Source organism: Leucopleurus acutus (genome assembly GCF_964270905.1).
Source record: "Leucopleurus acutus genome assembly, chromosome: 1".
Classification (NCBI taxonomy): domain Eukaryota; kingdom Metazoa; phylum Chordata; class Mammalia; order Artiodactyla; family Delphinidae; genus Leucopleurus; species Leucopleurus acutus.
Genome location: NC_139142.1, coordinates 36,941,633 through 36,961,895, shown reverse-complemented (window position 1 = coordinate 36,961,895; position 20,263 = coordinate 36,941,633). Strand labels below are relative to the sequence as shown.

At 47.2% G+C, this 20,263-nt stretch overlaps 2 protein-coding genes across 9 annotated transcripts in view; one reads left to right on the top strand and one right to left on the bottom strand.

The window, feature by feature from the left end:
• The window catches only part of SYNE2 (spectrin repeat containing nuclear envelope protein 2), a 332,365-nt gene extending 325,080 nt beyond the window's left edge, over positions 1 to 7,285 (top strand). For 7 of the 8 annotated variants that reach the window (XM_082840730.1, XM_082840728.1, XM_082840729.1 and 4 more), the window contains 8 exons: positions 321 to 435; positions 1,380 to 1,582; positions 2,559 to 2,759; positions 3,726 to 3,854; positions 5,027 to 5,218; positions 5,978 to 6,061; positions 6,575 to 6,624; positions 6,902 to 7,285. In XM_082840730.1, coding sequence (XP_082696856.1) covers positions 321 to 435; positions 1,380 to 1,582; positions 2,559 to 2,759; positions 3,726 to 3,854; positions 5,027 to 5,218; positions 5,978 to 6,061; positions 6,575 to 6,624; positions 6,902 to 7,124 — 1,197 coding nt within the window. In that variant the 3' untranslated portion in view covers positions 7,125 to 7,285. The remainder of the gene's footprint in view (positions 1 to 320; positions 436 to 1,379; positions 1,583 to 2,558; positions 2,760 to 3,725; positions 3,855 to 5,026; positions 5,219 to 5,977; positions 6,062 to 6,574; positions 6,625 to 6,901) is intronic. The other variant, XM_082840727.1, reaches the window with a different exon arrangement.
• A 9,577-nt stretch (positions 7,286 to 16,862) lies between these two features.
• Positions 16,863 to 20,263, bottom strand: part of ESR2 (estrogen receptor 2) — a gene marked incomplete at both ends in the record, with an annotated part of 46,950 nt that continues 43,549 nt past the window's right edge. Inside the window, 2 exon segments of the mRNA XM_082840827.1 lie at positions 16,863 to 17,049; positions 18,785 to 18,965. Of these exon segments, the coding sequence (XP_082696953.1) occupies positions 16,863 to 17,049; positions 18,785 to 18,965 (368 nt within the window).

The window sequence follows — 20,263 nt, the reverse complement described above, 5'->3', positions numbered from 1 at the left end:
ATTGTTTTTAAGCCTTTTTGCATGGTTGGATTGAGGAGTGTTAGGAAGCCTCAAATTAAATCAGGCCATTTTATTCCCAAGATTGACATCTTACCTGCTTACCCCTCCCCCTGCACCTTTGCTGAAGCTTTATTTCTGCCATCAGCTCTGCTGCTTATAAATGCTACCCATACACTAAAGTGCTTCTGTATTACAAGCAAGTTACCCTTCAAAGGAAAGGGTTCCTATATCTTCATTTCTTACCTGTTAATATGAACCAAGACATTCTTCAGACGCCTTTAAAATGTATAGATGGTAACATAAAAATTGTCTCATTCTAGGTAAAGCTGCTGTTGTCTCCAGGGACTGAAGGTGGCAAAGAAGATCCCAGAGTCCTGACTGGCGGCCCACAGCAGGAAGACGAGGGCCTGGCTGCTCTCACCGGGCAGCAGTCAGGTACAGTTAAATTGGGCCGTTGTCATGAGGCAGAGACTGTGTTTTGAGTTAGTTGGACATTTACTTTAAGGCACTGCTCAACAGAACATTGATTAGGAATTGACCAACTACATAATTCACCAAAACTGCTGAACTTGGCCTAGAGCAGCCAATGTTATTTTAGAATCAGCTGACTTGTATTTATGAACAAGTTCCTGTTTGTTATTTATTCTCTAAATACTGACAAAATGAGCCTCATGATAAAGGGTCTGTTTTTACCTGCATGACTTCGCTTGTATGTGACGATCAGACATGAAGATGATGATCAAAGAGTTGTGTCAGGTGTCTCCTCGAGAGACCAGAAAAGTCGTGACTCAACTGAGCCTAAAGTCAAGTTCATAGCATCGACCTGATCATTCATGGACAGAGGGGAGAGTGGGGAGAGTGCTTTTTTCTGTGTGTGTGTGGTACGCGGGCCTCTCACTGCTGTGGCCTGTCCTGTTGCGGAGCACAGGCTCTGGATGCGCAGGCTCAGCGGCCATGGCTCACGGGCCCAGCCGCTCCGCGGCATGTGGGATCTTCCCGGACCGGGGCACGAACCCGTGTCCCCTGCATCGGCAGGCGGACTCCCAACCACTGCACCACCAGGGAAGACCGAGAGTGCCTTAAATACAGCATGAACTGGAGTGCTGAACCTGGGACCACAGTGCATCTTGGCAACATGTTGGGCCTCCTAGCAGCTCCCTACTTGGTCCTGGCCTGTGTGGGAGTGCAGCAGCACAGGCCTTGAACCAGAGCAAGGGAAACGCGCTGTTCCACACCTGGGGGAAGTGATACCCCCCAAACCCCAAGGCTCCTGCAAGGAGCATCCCCTGCAGGTTTTATCACTGTGACGCTGAATTAGTTGGAAGCAGAGAAATCTGTTTGCATTATTGCTTCTTTTTATTGGCGGCTTTTTATTCCAGGTGCCTTTGATAGATGGGAGTTGATCCAAGCGCAAGAACTTCACAGTAAACTCAGAATAAAACAAAACTTGCAGCAGCTGAACTCTGATATCAGCGACATCACCACGTGGCTGGAAAAAACTGAAGCAGAGCTGGAAACATTAAAGCTGGCAAAGCCTCCCTCTGGTATGCAGGAAATGGAACTCCGAGTGAAGAAGCTGAAGGTGAGTGAGGGCGTGGAGGGGAAGAGGACTTCAGAACGCATGTGCACATCAGATCCTCTGCCTGCCGCGTCAGGGGCGGCTCGCACACGCTGTGTGGTTAGTAGCCTCTCGCACTTCATTTCTGTAACTAGCAAGGACACAGGTGAAGATTTGTATTTTCATTCAGAGGAGCATCTCCAGATGATCCCAAAGCCCAGAGCAGTGCTGGGGAGTTGTGGCTCCCATCTGACTGCGGAGGGATCCCTGGACTCTTGTGGGACCACCCCCGCGGCCATGGACAGGCAGCCTAAAGACACCCTTCCAAACTGTATGCAGGCACGACGGCGGGTGGCGTGCTGAGGGTGAGGAGGAGGACAGCGCACCTACCGACCGACTCTGTGGCCTGAGCGGTTCCTCTGCGACGCAGTTGGGAGCTGTCACCCACACAGCCAGGGAGCAGGGGAGGGGCAGTTTGAGCCCTGCACTTTGGGGGTGCTCTGAACATGAGCCTGGGCTCCCAAGAAGACCCAGGATAGGAGCTTTGGGGTATCCAGGCAGTCTTCACACTCGCACTATTGTTTTACTTTGTGCACCGATATATCAGGGGTTACCACTCATCCTAAGGAATAACACTTCTGCGATACTCCGGGGCGAATGCAGGATAACTATGTGTGCTTTATGTAGAAGACTTTTAATCTGACCCAGAAATGTTATTAAGCCAGACAGAGGCCAGCAGGGTCTATTCATGCCTGCGGTGTAGTTGGTCCACCGGGAGACGGGCCTCGTCTCTCAGCCCAGTCATCTGGCCAGCCAAGTCGTGACCTCGTAAGGCAGCTCCCTTACCTGAGGCTTCCCAGCCAGTGACAGGCGACGTTGCTCTTGTATGCCGGGCCACGGCTTAGAGAAGTGTTTGGAAGATCCGTTCCCCACTGAAGTTCAAAATGAACCCCACATCACTGTTTAGAGTGCCTGACCCAGTCTTTTCCCTCTGCGGTAGGAGATACTAAAAGCCTTTGACACCTACAAGGCCTTAGTGGTTTCTGTCAACGTGAGCAGCAAGGAATTTCTGCAAACTGAGAGCACCGACTCCGAACAGCTCCAAGATAGAGTCGGCCAGCTGCGGCTGCGCTGGGACGCGGCCCAGGGTGCGGTGGAGAGCTGGAGAGAGGGCTTACGGCTGTCACTCATGCAGTGCCAGGTACGGCGACCCAGCGCCCAGCCGGTGCCCAAGGTCCAGTCCCGAGCACAGCCAGGCCCACGTGGGTGGGAGAAGAGATATGTTTATCATCTTCAGGCTGCTTTCGCACAGCCAAATATGGTTTGTGTTAGGAAGCATGCGCTTTACCATTTGTTTCCAAAGCGGCCCACCTGCTTCCTCAGAGACCCGACGCTTGCCCTGCATTTCCCACTGTGTTGCCCAGACCCACCCGTACTGTAAGGGTTCCAGCAAGCGTTCCAGTAGGTTGGAAGTGTCACACCAACATTGCCCTGTGTCTGTCCTTTTGCCAGGAACACTGGATAGCAGTGTTAAGAGACCTGGCCCTAGAACAAGGCGCAGTTTAACCCAGCTCTGTAGTTTTAGTAGCCATGTGACTGTGGGGAAGACACTGCACCTTCTAGACCTCAGTTTTCTCATCTGGAAAATGGGAACAATTCCAGGGCCTACCTCACAGGGTTCTCTTTAGGACTAGATGCATATAACCTTGACCCAGCACCGCCCACACAATAAATGCCCAACAGGTGAGCTCTGACCCCTTCCTAGGAAACAGGAGCCCACCAGCAACCACATGCAGCACTGTCTTTGGGCCATAGTCCGTCCTGCTGGGGTGTCTCCCTTGACCAGTGAATCTAGCAGATGTGTTGAATAATTTGTGTGCTCTTCCTAGTAATATCAGGTGGGGTGTTCCGAAGCCCCACCTTTCTGCCAGCACTTTTAGCGTGGCAGAATTCAGTGTGCCTCCTGGGACAGGGCCGAGTGCTCTCCTGCCCTGCTTCCCCTCATTTGGGGGCCCTGGCGTTTAGTTTAAATCTGGCCCTTGTATTCACTGGAGAAGGACCAGCAGAGCAAATGACAATGACGGATTAGCAATGGCACGCTGCTTCCCAGCACACCTGCCTTCACAGTCTACGAAAGGGACATGCTCTGACGTCTGCTGTTTTTTAGGACTTTCACCAGCTGAGTCAAAGCCTGCTGCTGTGGTTAGCGAGCGCCGAGAGCCGGAGGCAGGAGGCTCGTGTCACTGACCCAGAGGCAGACCCCCGGCCCCTCCTGGCATGTCGGGAGGAGCTCCTGGTAAGTCTAGGGGCCCTGCACTACCACTGGCCTCTTCAGGAGGTCAGTGCTTAGGTGGCCTCGCCTGGCGTTTCTGGAAACAACGCCCACATGGTGTTCTGCCCTCGTGTTCTGGTTGGTGTCTACTGAGCACCCCTGCGCTGTTCCGAAGCGGGGTGGGTGCAGGGACGAAAAGTCGTGGCCCAGAGCAGGAAGTCGTCAAGACTCAGGAACCGGTGATGGAGGCGGTTGGCAGGATCCTGAGAAACTGAAGGCCCTTTGAAGTATTTTGCCCTTGTGAATACAGCTCATTTGGGAGGAAACACGGTGTTCAGTCACCTGGCAGTCATGATGAGCTGTATGAGTTTTCCATAGCCACATACACAGTCTTTCTTCTGGGAGGGTAGCTGTGTTTTCATATATTTATTTCACCAGCAAGCCAAAGTGAGACCCATATATTCTCACTTGCACTCAAGGTGATATTTTTATCCATATATTTGTATGTGGTTTAGTTTTAAACATTTTAAATTTAATCAAAACACTGGTCATTGCTTAAAAAATATGCTTCTGGTCTAAAATCTTCGTAAAGCCCCCGTGTCCAGAGCAGCTCTAATAGAGCTTTCTGCAGTGATGGAAATGTTCCACAGCTGCACTGTCCAGTGTGACAGCTCCCAGCCATGGTAGCACCCAAGCACTTGACATGTGGCTGCTGTGACTAAAACTGAGCTTTTAATCACGTTCAGTAGCCACACGTTGTCCAGCGCTACCACGTTAGCCATCAAGCGAGACGCACACGCAGGTTCGCTTGATTCCTTACGCTTCTCGATGGTTCGCGTAAGCTGCGCTTTCTCAATTTGTCCACTTTAGACTTTCCCTCAACTTCCTGCCGTCGCGGATGAGGGCCTAGTCTTCCCACGCCAGCCCCCTCACTCCTTTCCTCTAACTTCTCCGGCATCACTATTGTCTTTAGAATGAGAAGGAGTAAAATAAAATTTAAAATAGGGGTAGAGTGTAACCAACTTGCTATCTAAGTGATGCCAGGCTTGAGGACAGGCAGGCAGGTAGAAGGTGGTTCTGAGTTGGGTACCAGCCACCACTCATCCTGGAACTTCCCTGGCACGGAGGAAGCTTCTTCCGGCCACACTAGCTTCCCTTTCGGTAAGCAACTGTTTGACACACGTTTTTATTTTTAGCAACTGGAAAAGGAGCTAGTGGAGCGTCAACCTCAAGTGAACTCCTTACAAGAGATTTCCAGCAGCCTGCTTATCAAGGGGCACAGAGAAGACTACATTGAGGCTGAAGAGAAAGTCCATGTTATTGAGAAGAAACTCAAACAGCTGCTTGAGCAAGTGTCCCAAGACTTAGTGTCCTTGCAGCAAAGCCAGGTGAGTCCCCTTGTAGCTTCTAAATATAAAAATGTATGCAAATGGGAAAGCAGTGTGGCAGCCCTGCTTGGGGAGGGAGGTCACAAGCACGTGGCAGCGGTCACAGAGGAGTCGTGCCCCTTTGTGCTGTGTGGCCCTAACAAGTTACCAAAGCTCTTCAAAGCCGCTTTGTCATTTGTAAGAGGGAGGCAGCAACGGAACCCATCAGTGTGGCTGGGGGTACGGAAAACAAGCCGGGTCCCTCCGTCGTTTCTGCCTTCATGCCTTCACCGTTCTCACGTGATGGTTTCTGGTCCTCTCCCTGTCCTGGTCACTCTCCTCTGACCACTCTCTCATTTGTGTACCTTCTTCTCTTAAAATGTGATCCAGCTCAGAACAAATGGACTCGCCAGACGTAGGGCAGCCCCTCCCCTCCATCCCAGGGTATATATCTTTCCTTCCACGCAGCCCAGACTTTGTGGCCACGGGATTACATCACCCGCCGCGAGCTCACTGTCCAGCTGTTTCTGTCCCCCTCCTCACGTGTGCTCTGGGTTTTTAATGCAAGTGGCTGGCCTCACCTTGTTTCCATCCCCTGTCATCTGAGTAAGGCCCTGTTAGAGGGGGGAGTGAGCGCACCAGAAGAGCCCCTCCTTTTAGCAGGATCACGGTGGGGAAGGGATGAGCGGTGCAACGAAGAAGGAACCATGTTTTTGTGCTCTTGAGACTATTCAGAGCCTTCTGTTTCCCCGAACTGAACTCTTGGGGTGTGGATTTCAGAACCCAGACTCACCTCTGCCCAGCTTGGATGAAGCAGACCCCGGAGAGCCTCTAGCAGCACCTGTGCCAGCTCCCCAAGCCAAGGTGAGAGCCCCCTTCTGCCAGGCGAACGACACTGGTTATTCTTGAAAGTTATTGAGATGACAGGGACTTGGGCCTCCAAGGCCCCATCCAGTATTTCATGATAGCACAGATTTCTGCTTCAACCTGCTGGTCAGTAGAGCGGCTTACTCCAAAGATTTAAAAAAAACAAACAAACAAACTTTTAAAGACCTAATGGAAAGGCTGTCTTGTGCTCAGTACTCTTCCCTGGTGGGATTGTGCTGGCTATGGAAGCTGGGAGCCCTCCTGGCATTGCTGAAGGGGCTTCCTGATCTCTCCGTGGCAACAGGGCAACAGGCTGGAACGTGAAACTCTCCCTAGTTTAACTGAATTATTTCTTACTTCAGAGAGTGTACTCTCAAATGTATTACTCTAGGCTCAAAAGCTTGGCAGGAAGACAACCTAAGAAAGATGTATAATTTAAGAAGGAGGAACGTTTTATCGTTGACAGGACTAAACTATCTTCAGTTTACTAATTGGATTATTTTTATCTAGCAGTTCAGAGCAGAGATAACTACAAAAGACAAGAACAAGACAGCCAGCAGGTAACAGCATTACAACACCAGCAATGGGTTCCCTGTCCCACACTCCTCTCCCCTCAGCAGGCTTGCCAATGCCACTCTTAAGGTCTTTGGAAAAATTGGTTTTCTTGTTTTCTTCCATTTGGAAGGGGCTGGGCTTCCAAAGCTGAATCCCAGCCGTGGGCCCCATTTTAATCTCAGGTCCTGATGATTGTCTTTACGCAAGCAGGGGGGTCAGGTCACGGGAGTGGGGTTTGCCTCCGGAACCTCCCGATCAGCTCTCGACCTCCTCTGTTGCCAGGGTGCCCAGCCCCGCTGGCCCTGAAAGCTCGCGGCCCCAGCGCTCCTTCCTCTGGCGGGTGATCAGGGCGGCGCTGCCCCTCCAGCTGCTGCTGCTGCTGCTGCTGCTCCTGGCCTGCCTGCTGCCCTCCTCCGAAGAGGACTACAGCTGCACTCAGGCCAACAACTTTGCCAGGTCCTTTTACCCCATGCTGAGGTACACCAATGGGCCACCCCCCACCTAGAGGCCGGCCCGGCCGCAGCACCACACCCACCAGCCTCTTTGCGCAGTGCCGGACTCACAGCCCCAGACCAATCCGTGGGGGACTCTGAGCATTGGTCCAGGGACCACCTGCTGCGGACACCTCCCTCTGGGCGTGACCGGAGAGAGCTCTCTCAGGACCCAGGGCAGGGAACCTGGGCGGCCATCACCCCGGGCAGTTTGGCAAAACTTAGTTGACTGGTTTCGGGATCTCTGGAAACCGCAGTTTCCTGAAGAGCCAAGCACTTTGTGAATTCTGATTTGTCAAACCACATTATTAAAATGTAGTCAATATGGTCAGTGAACAGTAGTGTTCATCACGTAATACATATTACAGAAACAAGCAAGCAGATTCCGCCTCAGAAATGGTTCAGAAACTCACACGCACCCTTGGCTGATTGATTGAAACAATCATATTTAAAATATTTAGCGTTAATTTTACTTCAATCAGCAGCAATCCTGGAGCTACAGGTTATAAAACCAAAATGTTCTGCTCAGTACTTAGGTCTGCTCTTTTATATTGCTTTAAATTTTTAAAGAAATTATATTGCATGGATGTGGTTATTTGTGCATATTTTTTAACAATGCAGAATCTGTATGAATAATGTAAACTTTGATTTTTTTAAAAAAATCAGATTTTAGCTTGAGCTTTTTGACTAATGTACAGTAAATGCCAAACAAACAAACTACAGACTTGATAGGGACATTTTTGTAAGTTAATTTTATAAGACTTTTCACATTTAAAGTGGTGCTTCAGGTTTTCTTTAACTGTTTGGCCACGGGCGGGTGGGGGGGTGGGTTGGTCCAGAGACTTGAAGCTGTTTGTGGTATGTACAACTCAGATGTTTCTCATTAAAAGAAAACAAAAAAGCCATACTTTTGTCTTACTAGATTATATTACAAAGCAGTTAAACGTTATGTGTAATCTTCCATGGACCAAAAATTTTTTAAATATCTGAGGGGATTTACCGGTTTTACAGATTTTGAGCTAAGCTTTATATTCTACTTATTTATCTTTGTACAGAATAACTTACGAGATCTAGAAACCCACACCTGTATAGGAGGTGATTACCCCGTGCAGTGAGCCTCCAATGCTGTAGGGGGCGATGAGGGCAGCACAGTGTGGAAGGTGGACGTGAAAGGATCATTTCACCCAGATTTTTGTATTCCCAGCTCCCTCCAGGGTGAATTAACACATAGTGTTTAACAAACAAACATTACAGACAAAGCCATCTGCTTTCCATTTCCAGCACCACTGTCTATTTCCCACCCAAACAAAGAGTGTGATTAGAAGTTAGTTACTGATCCAAATGCAACAGAATTGAGAGCCCAGAAATAAACCCACACACCTACGGTCAATTAATCTTCAACAAAGGAGGCAAGAATATGTAATGGGAAAAAGACAGTCTCCTCTTCAGCGAGTGGTGCTGGGAAAGCTTGACAGCCACATGTAAATCAATGAAGTTAGAACACACCTTCTCACCGTGCACAAAAATAAACTCAAAATGGCTTAAAGACTTACTTAAACATAAGACAGGACACCATAAAACTCCTAGAAGCGATCATAGGCAAAATAGTCTCTGACATAAATCTCACCAGTGTTTTCTTACGTCAGTCTCCCAAGGCAATAGAAGTAAAAACAAATGGGACCTAGTCAAACTTACAGGCTTTTGCACAGCAAAGGGAACCATAAACAAAACGAAAAGACAACCTACAGAATGGGAGAAAATATTTGCAAACAATGAGACCGACAAGGGCTTAATTTCCAAATATACAACAGCTCATACAGCTCAACAGCAAAAAACAAACAACCCAATCAAAAAATGGGCAGAAGACCTAAATAGACATTTCTCCAAAGAAGAAATACAGATGGCCAAGAAATACAGATGGCCAACATGAAAAGATGCTCAACGTCGCTAATTATTAGAGAAATGCAAATCAAAACGACAGTGAGCTACCACCTCACACTAGTCGGAATGGCCATCATTAAAAAGTCTACAAATAACAAATGTTGGAGAGGGTGTGGAGAAAAGTGGACCCTCCTACACTGTTGGTGGGAATGTAAGTTGGTGCAGCCACTGTGGAAAACAGTATGGAGGTTCCTCAGAAAACTAAAAATAGAGTTGCCATATGACCCCGCAATCCCACTCCTGGGCATATATCCAGAGAAGACTATAATTCAAAAAGATACATGCACCCCTATGTTCATAGCAGCACTCTTCACAACAACCAAGACATGGAAACAACCTAAATGTCCATTGACAGATGAATGGATTAAAGAAGATGTGGTACATATATACAATGGAATACTACTCAGCCATAAAAAAGAATGAAATATGCCATTTGCAGCAACATGGATGCAACTAGAGATTATCACAATAAATGAAGTAGTAAGTCAGAGAAAGACGAATACCATATATCGCTTATATGTGGAATCTAAAATATGACACAGGGACTTCCCTAGTGGTCCAGTGGTTAAGACTATGTGCTCCTAATGCAGGGGGCCCGGGTTCAATCCCTGATCAGGGAACTAGCTCCCACATGCCGCAACTAAGAGCCCGCATGCCGTAACTAAAGATCCCACATGCCACCACTAAATGCCACAACTAAAAATCCTGCATGCCTCAACTAAAGATCTTGTGTGCCACAACTAAGACCCAGCGCAGCCAAATAAATATTTTTTGAAAAATAAAATATGACACAAATGAACCTATCTATGAAACAGAAACAGAATCACGGACGTAGAGAACAGATGTGGTTGCCAAGGGGGAGGGAGTGAGGGAGGGATGGAGTGGGAGACGAGTTCACACGTGTAAGTTTTTATACAGAGAATGGATAAACAACAACGTCCTACTGTATAGCACAGGGAACTATATTCAATATCCTGTGATAAACCATAATGGAGGGGCTTCCCTGGTGGCGCAGCGGTTAAGAATCCGCCTGCCAATGCAGGGGACATGGGTTCGAGCCCTGGTCTGGGAAGATCCCACATGCCGTGGAGCAACAAAGCCCGTGTGCCACACCTACTGAGCCTGCACTCTAGAGCCCAAGAGCCACAACTACTGAGCCCACGTGCCACAACTACTGAAGCCCGTGCGCCTGGAGCCTGTGCTCTGCAATAAGACAAGCCACCAAAATAAGAAGCCCACGCACTGCAACGAAGAGTAGCCCCTACTCGCTGCAACTAGAGAAAGCCCACGCGCAGCAATGAAGACCCAACACAGCCAAAAATAAATAAATAAAATAAATTTAAAATAAAATTAAAAATAAAGCCAGAAAAAAAAACATAATGGAAAAGAATATGAAAAAAAAAAGTTGTTACTGACCCAGTTCCTCAGTTACCTGCTCTTAACCTGCATCTCTTGACACTCAGGAGACACCATGGACTCGAAGCAATCTCGGTCCCTCTCTCCTTCTCTGCAAAGTGCAAACCTTGGGGAAGCCAAGGAAGCTTGTCAGTAAATGAAGGCCAGATTTCAGCACTGGTGGCCCTTCTGTGGGTCAGACACCCCAGAACGTGTGCAATTCACCAGTAGCTTTATGTAAAGGGACCAGCTGAAGAGAACTGTCTTTACCAAATTGTTGGAAGTGATATGGACACAAAGGTACTGCTTTACCATGCAACCTCAAAGTCTCTTTTAACTCTAAAATAATCCATCTCTTTTCATGGATTACAATAACCGTAGAGGGAAATTTAAATGAAAAATATTACCCAAACTTTTTCTTTAAGCCATTGAGTTGGTTAGAAGGTCCTTGCTCCAGGTTCTCCAGAGGCAAAAGGCAGAATATCTCTACCTCCTTCCCTTCTTCCAGCCCAAAGGAGGTGACTACTCTAGAGACCTTTTCTGCCTGTAAGGAGGGACTCTGGGGCAAGTCCAAGCTGCGGAGAAAGGAGAGTGTCATTTGCATTTTCAAGTCTAATGATGCACACCAACTCTCAGGATAGAGGCCTTTGAGTCTTGAGTCTGTACTCCAGGCTTCTACCCCAGGGAAGCCTTCCTTCACCCACAGCTCAGTGTGTTCCCCAGCTCTTGTTATGAAATAATCTGTGTTTTACACCTTCAAGAGATTTTACATCTTCCATTCCCCACGTGCGAGAGAAATTTTCAAATGACCCTTGACATTAAGTTAGCGTCAGTATGAAGGAATTACTTTTCTCTCCATCCCTCGTGGGGTATAATACTAATTGACTCAAATGAGGTAATTACAGAAAAGTACTCCCCGAACTGCTGCATTGCATATCAGAATTTTCATATTTGTGAGCTGCATTTTACTTGAGCATACAATGCCTTTGGTCATAAATCACAGGTGTGAGATTAGCTGACTAAAGATTAAATTGCTGCTGTTTAAAAAGTCTTCAGCAGTTTAAGTCAGAGATTCTTAACTCTTGAAATTGTTATGTAAGCATTTTGTTTATGTACCTTTGTCCAGGAAGAGTGTCTGTGCTTTTCATCAAATTCTTAAAGGGCTCTGCAAACCTAAAACAGAATAAAATTCAGAATAGAATGGGAACACTGACTACTTAGCCTAATTACTGAAAGTTCTTATACTCCCAACAAATACATTTTTAAAACCAAAATTATGAAAAAACACTTTATTTAGCTTATGTCACATTAAACTTTTCTGCAACAGTTCCATAGACATTAAAGGCACACAGCAAAGAAAAAGTAGTACCTGGAGGAATGGAAAGCAGGTTTCAAAATCTGCTTTCACACAACAGCAGACATTCATTTGTCAAAAGGCCCAAATTTAAAAGCCTGCTTAATAGTACAGAGCATTCATCTGAAAAAAATGACAAGTTATAGCCAGCCAGTGGGCTCTGAGGTACACAGGACCACTGAATAACAACGTTACAGGACCTACAGTCATGGCACTTAGACACCCAGCACAGAAAGAGAAACACAGCAGCACAGATTGTAGAGTTACAGGAACTGGTCTGGGTTAGCATATCGTCAGAGCTTTGTCCTTCCCTTAAAGGAAGCCCACCATCACATAACACTGACTGGCCCCACAAGTGAATAGGACCCTCGGCATTCAAAAAAAAAAAGAAAAGAAAAAGGATCCTTGACTCCAACGCAACAAAAAGGGTTATAAGAATAACACTGCAGAGAATGCACATCTTTGAGCTACCACTTTGAGCCAAAGTTCCAGCAACTTGGAGAGCTGTAAAGGATAAATGCATGTGTTTTGCACTGCAGTAGACTAGACTCCACGGGGAAGCATCAGTGCCTAAAAGGTGTGAGAATTTTACACGGGTAAGTTTCCAGCGAATCTACTTCACAGCAACACATCTGGGGAAAATGATGACAGGAGGAGGTGACGGCAGTGCCACCCACGAGCTTATGAGCCCAGGATGGGAGGGTAGGAATGATATAATTCATCTTATTTTTTCCCACCTGTCATGGCTGCTATTCTGTAAAGGTTCACGCAGACCCCATCTAAGCTGAGAAGGCAGAGGGTACAGTAGAAGGCAACCATAACGTAACCGTCTCTCCTCTACGCACTGAGACTCAGCTCAAGCAGCAGACTCCTACGGAAGCAAGTCTGTAGCAGGAGCAGTGCTGGCCAGGCAGGCAGAAGACCTGAATTCTGGTCCCAGTTTTGCCGTTAAGCAAATGGCAGATGGACCTTCAGCAGGTCCATTTACCCCTCCAGACTTTAATTTACACGTGTACAAAAGATGGGACTGAACTCTCTTCTACTGGGTGTTCTGGAAATGGAGCCATTTAAACCAGAGTAGCCGCGCATGTCAGACTGCATTTGACGAATGGATTCTGCAGTCTAAGAGTATTCTTCCTTTAGTTTTTTTAAACCGCATGATTACTTTCAGCTCTGTCACTTACTCCCTTGTGTGACCTTGAGCAAGTTTGCTTAGGCTCTAGGTTGCAGACCCGGAAAACTGGGATAACAGCAGTTAGTATGAGGATTAAATATGAATGTATTGAGGCACTGAGCACTGTGCCTGGCACACAGCCAATGTTCCGCAAATACTATTTTTGGGTACTAAACAACGTATTTTTATCATTTCCTTCATATAACCTTTATTATGTCTTTTTAAGATTTTTTTAGCAGTTTAAAGAAATGTGTCAAATCTTAAATAAAAATGTTTCATTTCAAAATAGACTAGAAACTGAAGGTTCACCTTGGAATTTGAAAAGGTATCAATATATGCAAGTTTCTTAGCAGATTTAAGTAACAACCAAACTCGGTTTTCACATGCTAGAACATTCTAGAATTGCTTCAACATAGCCTATAGATAGGAATATGTAACGTAGCTCTGCCAAGAATTGGGAACTGATATTTTTTTAATGAAACTGAAAATAATTGGTCTTCCAGCTGAGTTAGCAGAGGAAGTAATCCAGATAAAGACTGTCTCACTGAAGAGCTTTTGTTGATTTTGCACCGTTTTGTTTTTAATAGTTAAGACCCTCCAGAAATGATCTTGAGCTGACAACTTAATCTGCTGCTCCCACCACAATTTTTGAAGATAAATCTCTTCAAAAATTATTTTAGGGTTGAATCCTTTGTAGTTAGTCCTGGTGGACCCTGAGCATGTGACAGGCCTGAGGCCACAAGGAGAGGATGTGGTGGGGACGGAGGGAGATACAGTTGGAACGTGGACAACTCACTGTGCGGCTCTCCTGGGGTGGCCCATGTGGGTCCTTTTCAGCAGCTGCCAGCTCTCCCAGGAACCTGCGTGAACACTGCGCTAGTGGTTTCTGTATTAAGAATATTCCATGTTAATTATCATTAAAATTTGTCTATATGATTCCCATATTAGACACTCATGTTTTTGGAATTTAGCTCAAATCTCACTCATCCCCCACAACTAAGTTTGTCGTATTAAATGATCACTTACAAACCAAAATGTAGGAAAGGAATCTCACCATACGAGTCTAAGGCAAAGCTGAGCATTCCTTTTCCATGATACATAAAAGGTAGTTGGGTGGGTTATTTTTTTCCCAATACTCAATTTAATTCTTGTTTACAGTTGTCAGGTCCTATCCTCTCTAATTAATTCCTTTTAAAAACTGAATTTGAAAACACTGTGCTTAGCTATGGGAGAAATTTAAGTTGCCCATGGACCATTTGGGTCCAAAAGAAGACGTTTAAAAGAAAGCACTGTGTTTTGTTGTTTTTTTTTTAAGAAAGCACTATTAAAGAGAAATGGCTAATCTTTAAAATGGACATGGAGGGTTTACTCAAAACCCAGAAAAACAGCAGCCTGACTTTGCACTTTGTCATCCTTAGAGGACACGTTTGGAGCAGCTGGGAACAGAGATCACACACTTCATCTGAAAGGGGGAAAGGGCCCTAGAATACTCAAAACAAAGAACACCTTTAAACTATAGACCTTATTATCTCAGCTGCCTACTTGGCCCAGACCCCAGTCTAAGAGACAGGCTTGCACCAGGGCGGCCTCTCAGGTTGGACTGACTGACTGGTTTCCTCAGCACACCTAGGTGAGACCACAGCCAAGAAGAAATGACCAAAAGTGTTACATGCTCCTCATGGGCTAAATGCAAATGCAGTGAAACAAGCAGCCCCAAGAAGCATGCAGGAGTGTCTGTGGAAAATGGGCAGTGGGCACTGGAGGAGTTTTCATAAGAGCGTGCACCGTGCGGGTGACACACAGGGTGCAGCACAGACAGGTGCTAGGACACCTGAGACAAATCGGTTGCCTACCTTGGCGTCAAAATCCAACCTGCAAAACTTCACTACATAGTAATGGGGTTGCGGCTTAGACCTCATTCTGTTTTTTGTTTTTTTATTTTTGCTTTTTCAACCTGGTAGTCTCTTTTATAAATACAATTAAGAGAATTTCATTGGCAAATAACTGTTCACGGCTGCCTTCCTTTGCCTCCCGCTACCCACTCTCTAGCCTCCACCCCCTTGTTTGTCATGGGGGCTCCTAAACTGGCTGGAAAGAAAGAAAATTGACCTGCTGAAAAACACTGGTTCCCTCGTTCCTACAAAGTCAAATATATTTGCTGTACTCAATCTTGCTGAGGCTGCAACAAGTCACTAAGAATAATTTCAAATCACCTCAGAATACAGACAACGGTGTGTTCTCTAGGTACATGGCCAAGAGTTTCTGATACAGCTTTGCTCAACTTTTTTAGTAAAACTGAATTGATATCAAAATTAAGAATTATTCAAGATCACACTGGCAGAAACCAACCTTGTGTTATTGAATGTAATCTTCCTAATGACTTTGGTTTACTGTGGCTAGCACATTTCTGTATTTACTATTTTCAAAAAGAAAGTGTGTTTAATCTCCTATCACAAGGTAATTTTTAAAAACATTGCAAAAATCACACATTATTATTTAACTACTCTCTTCCAAAGTATAGATGTAACTCGTTTTATGCATTCACTATGTTCCTGAAAATTTGTATGAAAATTTCAGTTTTTAAAAAGTGAGTTAAAATTGTAATTTCAGAGGTGCTTTGTCACCATGTCCTATTTATGTTCCACTTGGAATAAGAACTAATATTTTACTAACTTTTTATTTCACCCAGCCCACCATATAAATGTTCTGATAAGAAAATATTCTAGAAGAGCCCTAGGGTATAAAAGAATTTTCTTGCTATAAATACTTACCCTAAATATTTCTCTTTTATAAAGAGTTCACAATCTTGTTCAAGTGGTACGCTCACCCCGTCTACACGGTTTGGCCCTGAACATGACACGCTGACGTGTGTGTAGCTGTTCATCCTTCCGTGCAACAGCATGCCTCACACACACAGCCTGAAGTGTCCCTGTCTCCCCTGGGTGGCTGAGGTGGCAGTTGTGGCTGCCCCAGGGGAGCACTGTGGCTGTGACCCACACCTACAGGAGAAACCCCATTCCTGCAAACACTGGTCCTTTCTCTAGCACACACACTGGGCCCCTTGGGACAAGAGAGTTTTAACAAAGGGCAATTTAAATCTCCACACTCCTCCATGAAGGTGATCACACACACACACACACACACACACACACACACACACACACACACACACACACAAGTAATTTGTAGGCTTTCTGAATGCAAACCAGGAGGGGGTGAACCTGCATGAAAGCGGCAACAAGGTCTTGGGGGATGAACGTGGCTCGCATCTCAGCTTGACCACTGGTTCCCTAGGTCACATTCCCTCTGGCCTTGGATAGAGTCACAGCAATACGTGACACCTGTCCTCACAGGCCTGTGAGATAGGTGTGTGGAACCAGTTAGTTGACTGCCGTCGTGGTTTTCAATCCTACAATCAAGTGGTCCAGAGGCAGCATACAAAGGACTAATTCTGTGGGCAGGTTAAGTGGCACAATAAGGCTTAGTCCCCTTCCTGTGCATGTGCCACGTTCTCTCCCCTTTCTACATGACAACACTTCCAAGTCAGATTTCCACCAGTCATTCCAAAAGCTGTAAGAAGATGTTTTCCAAAGGGTGGGAGGGAGATGGGAAGTGAGAGGGACCACAATGAGATCCCATGAGGCCAAGCAAGACATAAACGCTGTACTCAAACGTGCCCCCTGGTGACAAGGAGCACTGGCTTTCTCACCCTGACTCCCGGGAAGTAGGGAGGTCGGGGAAGGATGGTATTGAGGGGCCATATGAGGGATCACACAGCAGAAAGCCGATGAAGCCCGCCCCCTCCTGATGGGGCTCACGATTTGTGCTGGAGTTCACGCTTCGGCCTCTGACCTCCTCTGCAGCCTGACCACACCTCAGGGCTTGGCATCACTGAGCCTGGGGGTTCTGGGAGCCCTCTTTGCTCTCACTTTCCTCCACCAGGCTGCACTCGGACCCTGTGACCGAGGACTTGCTGCCGCGAAGTGTGTGGGCATTCAGCATCTCCAGCAGCAGGTCGTAGACGGGGACCACATTTTTGCACTTCATGTTGAGCAGGTGTTCCATGCCCTTGTTACTAGGGGGACAAAAAGGTGCTGAGATTCCTTCCTGAAGCAGCCAAGGGAAGTCTGACATCTTCCCCGACAGAGCTGGTCCTCCACCCCAACCCCTGCGCTTCTTCCAGCCCTTTGCTAGCTATGGTTCTTGCATCTGTCTCCTCCAATGACTTACACGTAAGGACAAGTACAATGTCCTATGGGCCTTGGTGTCCCACCACCCACCCACAATGGCCTGATAGCACCGGCACATAGTGCAATGGGGTCTCGCTGTTCACCATAGTTATGTCTACACAGTCTTCGCAAACACTGAACCATTGCTACTGGGAGAAATACAGGGTTAGGTTCTGAGAGGTCCTGGTCCCAACATTTTCACCAGCCATTAATACATAACCTTGTTTCTTCTGAGTTATTGTTATAAAGACACTTTATTTAACACATACAGTCCATTCACTCACGGCCTACAGCACTAAAATTCATGCCTGAACAAAGTGTATCTAACACGTATATTTTTTCTGTAGGGACATCACAGGTTTCTTGCACTCAGGAACACTAGAGAGCACTTCAGCACTATGCTTGGGGTCATTTTTAGACAGTGAAATCCCCAACAAAGTACAAGAATGGCAAAATGAGGCACTAAATAGACCACGTAATGGACCCTTGTTTACAGTATGAGAGCAGAAACAAGAAGGCAGAGCAGCACTTCGTGTGACCCCTGCTGGTAACGTAAGTATGGGTAACTCAAACTTTTTGCCATGCTGCACGTGTCCTCGAATGACCTCAAAAGTGCCGTGAGTATTGATTTGGGGGTTACCAATAAATTTTAGCAAGCAGGCAAATTCACAAATAGGAAATCTGTGATTAATGAGGATGGACTGTTTCTGCTCTGCAAATGGTCATGTACTGAGTAATCATTAAAGAGGAAACAGAGGCGGAGGTCATTTCCATTTCCTCCCCCTCGGTAAAATTCTTGAGGTGTGTGTTGTCCTTTCTCACCACCCCTAGACTTCCCTCCTCGTCGAGGGAGCACCTACCTTCCATCCTCATGTCCCCTCTTCCAGCCCCATGGCAGGGCTACCCTCCTCCTGGGTGACAGCAAGCACTGAGCCGCATGGTACCAGCATGAAACCATCATCACACACCATCCCCCTCCACGAGCGCACACAATTTCCATATCCTGAATACACTCTACCCACGCCCTGCCGTCCCAAACCTACTGGGCTCACTAGTTCTCTTAGGTCTCACTCTTAACAACCTGATGCTATCGTAAGAAAAGAACAGCTCTTAGGGAAGCCTTTGTGTACCTCCCCAAATCACCAGCCTCAGAGCTGATCTAGAGGAGCTGGGTTTAACCTCTTCAGGAAAAGACCTCAGGACCCCAGCCCTGGGTAGTGCAGAAAGAGGTGGCAGTTCACTCTAGGAGAGGAACTAACTGTCCTTCTCAGAGCTCCATAAACAAGCTAAAAGCCCCAGCAACTGAAAAACAGATGAGCCACACAGGACGCCATAAAAAGCTCTTATGAGGACCATGCCACATTCAGTGCTCGCTGTGGCCGGTCTTTGGTTACAGGTGTGTGCACTGATGATGCACCCCCTTCCCTTTCAGGGGTTCATTTTCCCTTAAAGGTGGCAATTCTGCCTTATCCATCTCAAAGTTGCAAAACCCTTTTTCCAAAGCTCTTCACCCTCCTCTGGGCATGTGCACAGCCCCCTCCCACCACACACCCTGTGGAGCGGCCCCCGCAGGGATTGTACCTGGCGTGCCTGACGTGAGAAAGGAGCATCAGCAGGTTAGCCAGGCGGACGGACTGCTGCTGGGAGGGGATGCCGCTCTTGGCGATCACCCAGACCAGAGCATCCGTCACAGCGTTCAGTAGATGAGCCAGTTTCCGGCTGCTGTCAGCCTCCTGGGGTGCCTCAGCTGAAGGGTACACACCTGGACAAAGCATAAAAAAGCCGCGAGTCACTGCCCTGAGAGGAGAAAACGGAAGTCATGTGCTCAGCCATTAGGCATGCATATGTTCTCCAGAAAGGAGGCCAAAGTGATCTGGGTTGCTCTGACATCTGCATGTCTGGTGAAACCTTAAAAGCATGGCTTCACCTGTGCATGGTGTCCTTGTCCCCCAAGAGCCAGCCCTGTCACTGAGCTGGAAGGGAAAGCCTTCCAGCTGAATGCTGGATGAATGCAGGCAGACTCAACGGCCTCTCAGAGGGCCCCCTGGCCCAAAAGTGTGGCCTTGCCAAGCAGGAAATGTATCTAGTTGCCTCAAACCATGACATGGTGTGTCTCAGCTGCAGCAACAAATACCCACATGGAGATGGTCAGAAAGTGAGATTAACTCAACTCCTAGTCCCTAAGAGGGCCCCTCATCTACGGGGAGTTTAATAAACTAATCACCACCGCTATGCCGCCTCCCCCCACCCCTGTGTGCCACGCGCAGACGGCCACGGCAGGGCCACTGCCACCTCTGTCCAGGCCCTCAGCATCTCACTTCAGGTGATGCCTTGCTGGAGCAGGAAGACCACCGATTTGGAATCAGACAGACCTACTCTATATCCTCCATCTCTTGCTCTCTGACCCCTGACCAGTCACACAGCTCCTCCAGCCTCAGCTCCTCACTGAGCAAAGCTTACAGGCACATGTCTACCTCCCCACGAGGTAAGTCGCTTCCCCCTTCCTGCCTGGCCCAGTGTCTAATTCCCCTCTGACTCTCAGGACTGAGAGACTTGGCCTCCCAAAGGTTGCAAAACAACCACTCAGGTAAGCCTTGCCCTACTACCCCCTCGCCTACCAACCCCGACTCCTTGATTCCTGGCAGCAGGGAATTAATTAGCTTCCCTTCCAGGCTTTCGATTTCGAAGAATAAATAGCAAGTATGTGAAGTCAACGGGGGAGCTGTTGACTTTTGACTGTAATGAGAACGAAGGGTGGCTGGCACTCTATCATCCACAGAATTGGTTTTGGCAGTTTTTGTTCTCTACTTTTATTGGCATTTCCAGTTCAATTAATGCAACTCAGTTCAGTTAAGGCAAGGGACATACTGAACCACAACCAAGCCAGTGCAGCGCTTCGCCACATCCCTAGGGGCATGTCCCTCCATGATGTCTGATGATGCAGATTTAAAATATTCATCTGTGGCCCAGAAGCTGCTGCTCTAACCCATCTGCTCACCTGTTCCTCACAGGGACTCTTCCAGGCTCCCTGGCATGCTGGGGTCAAGCCTCCCATTGACC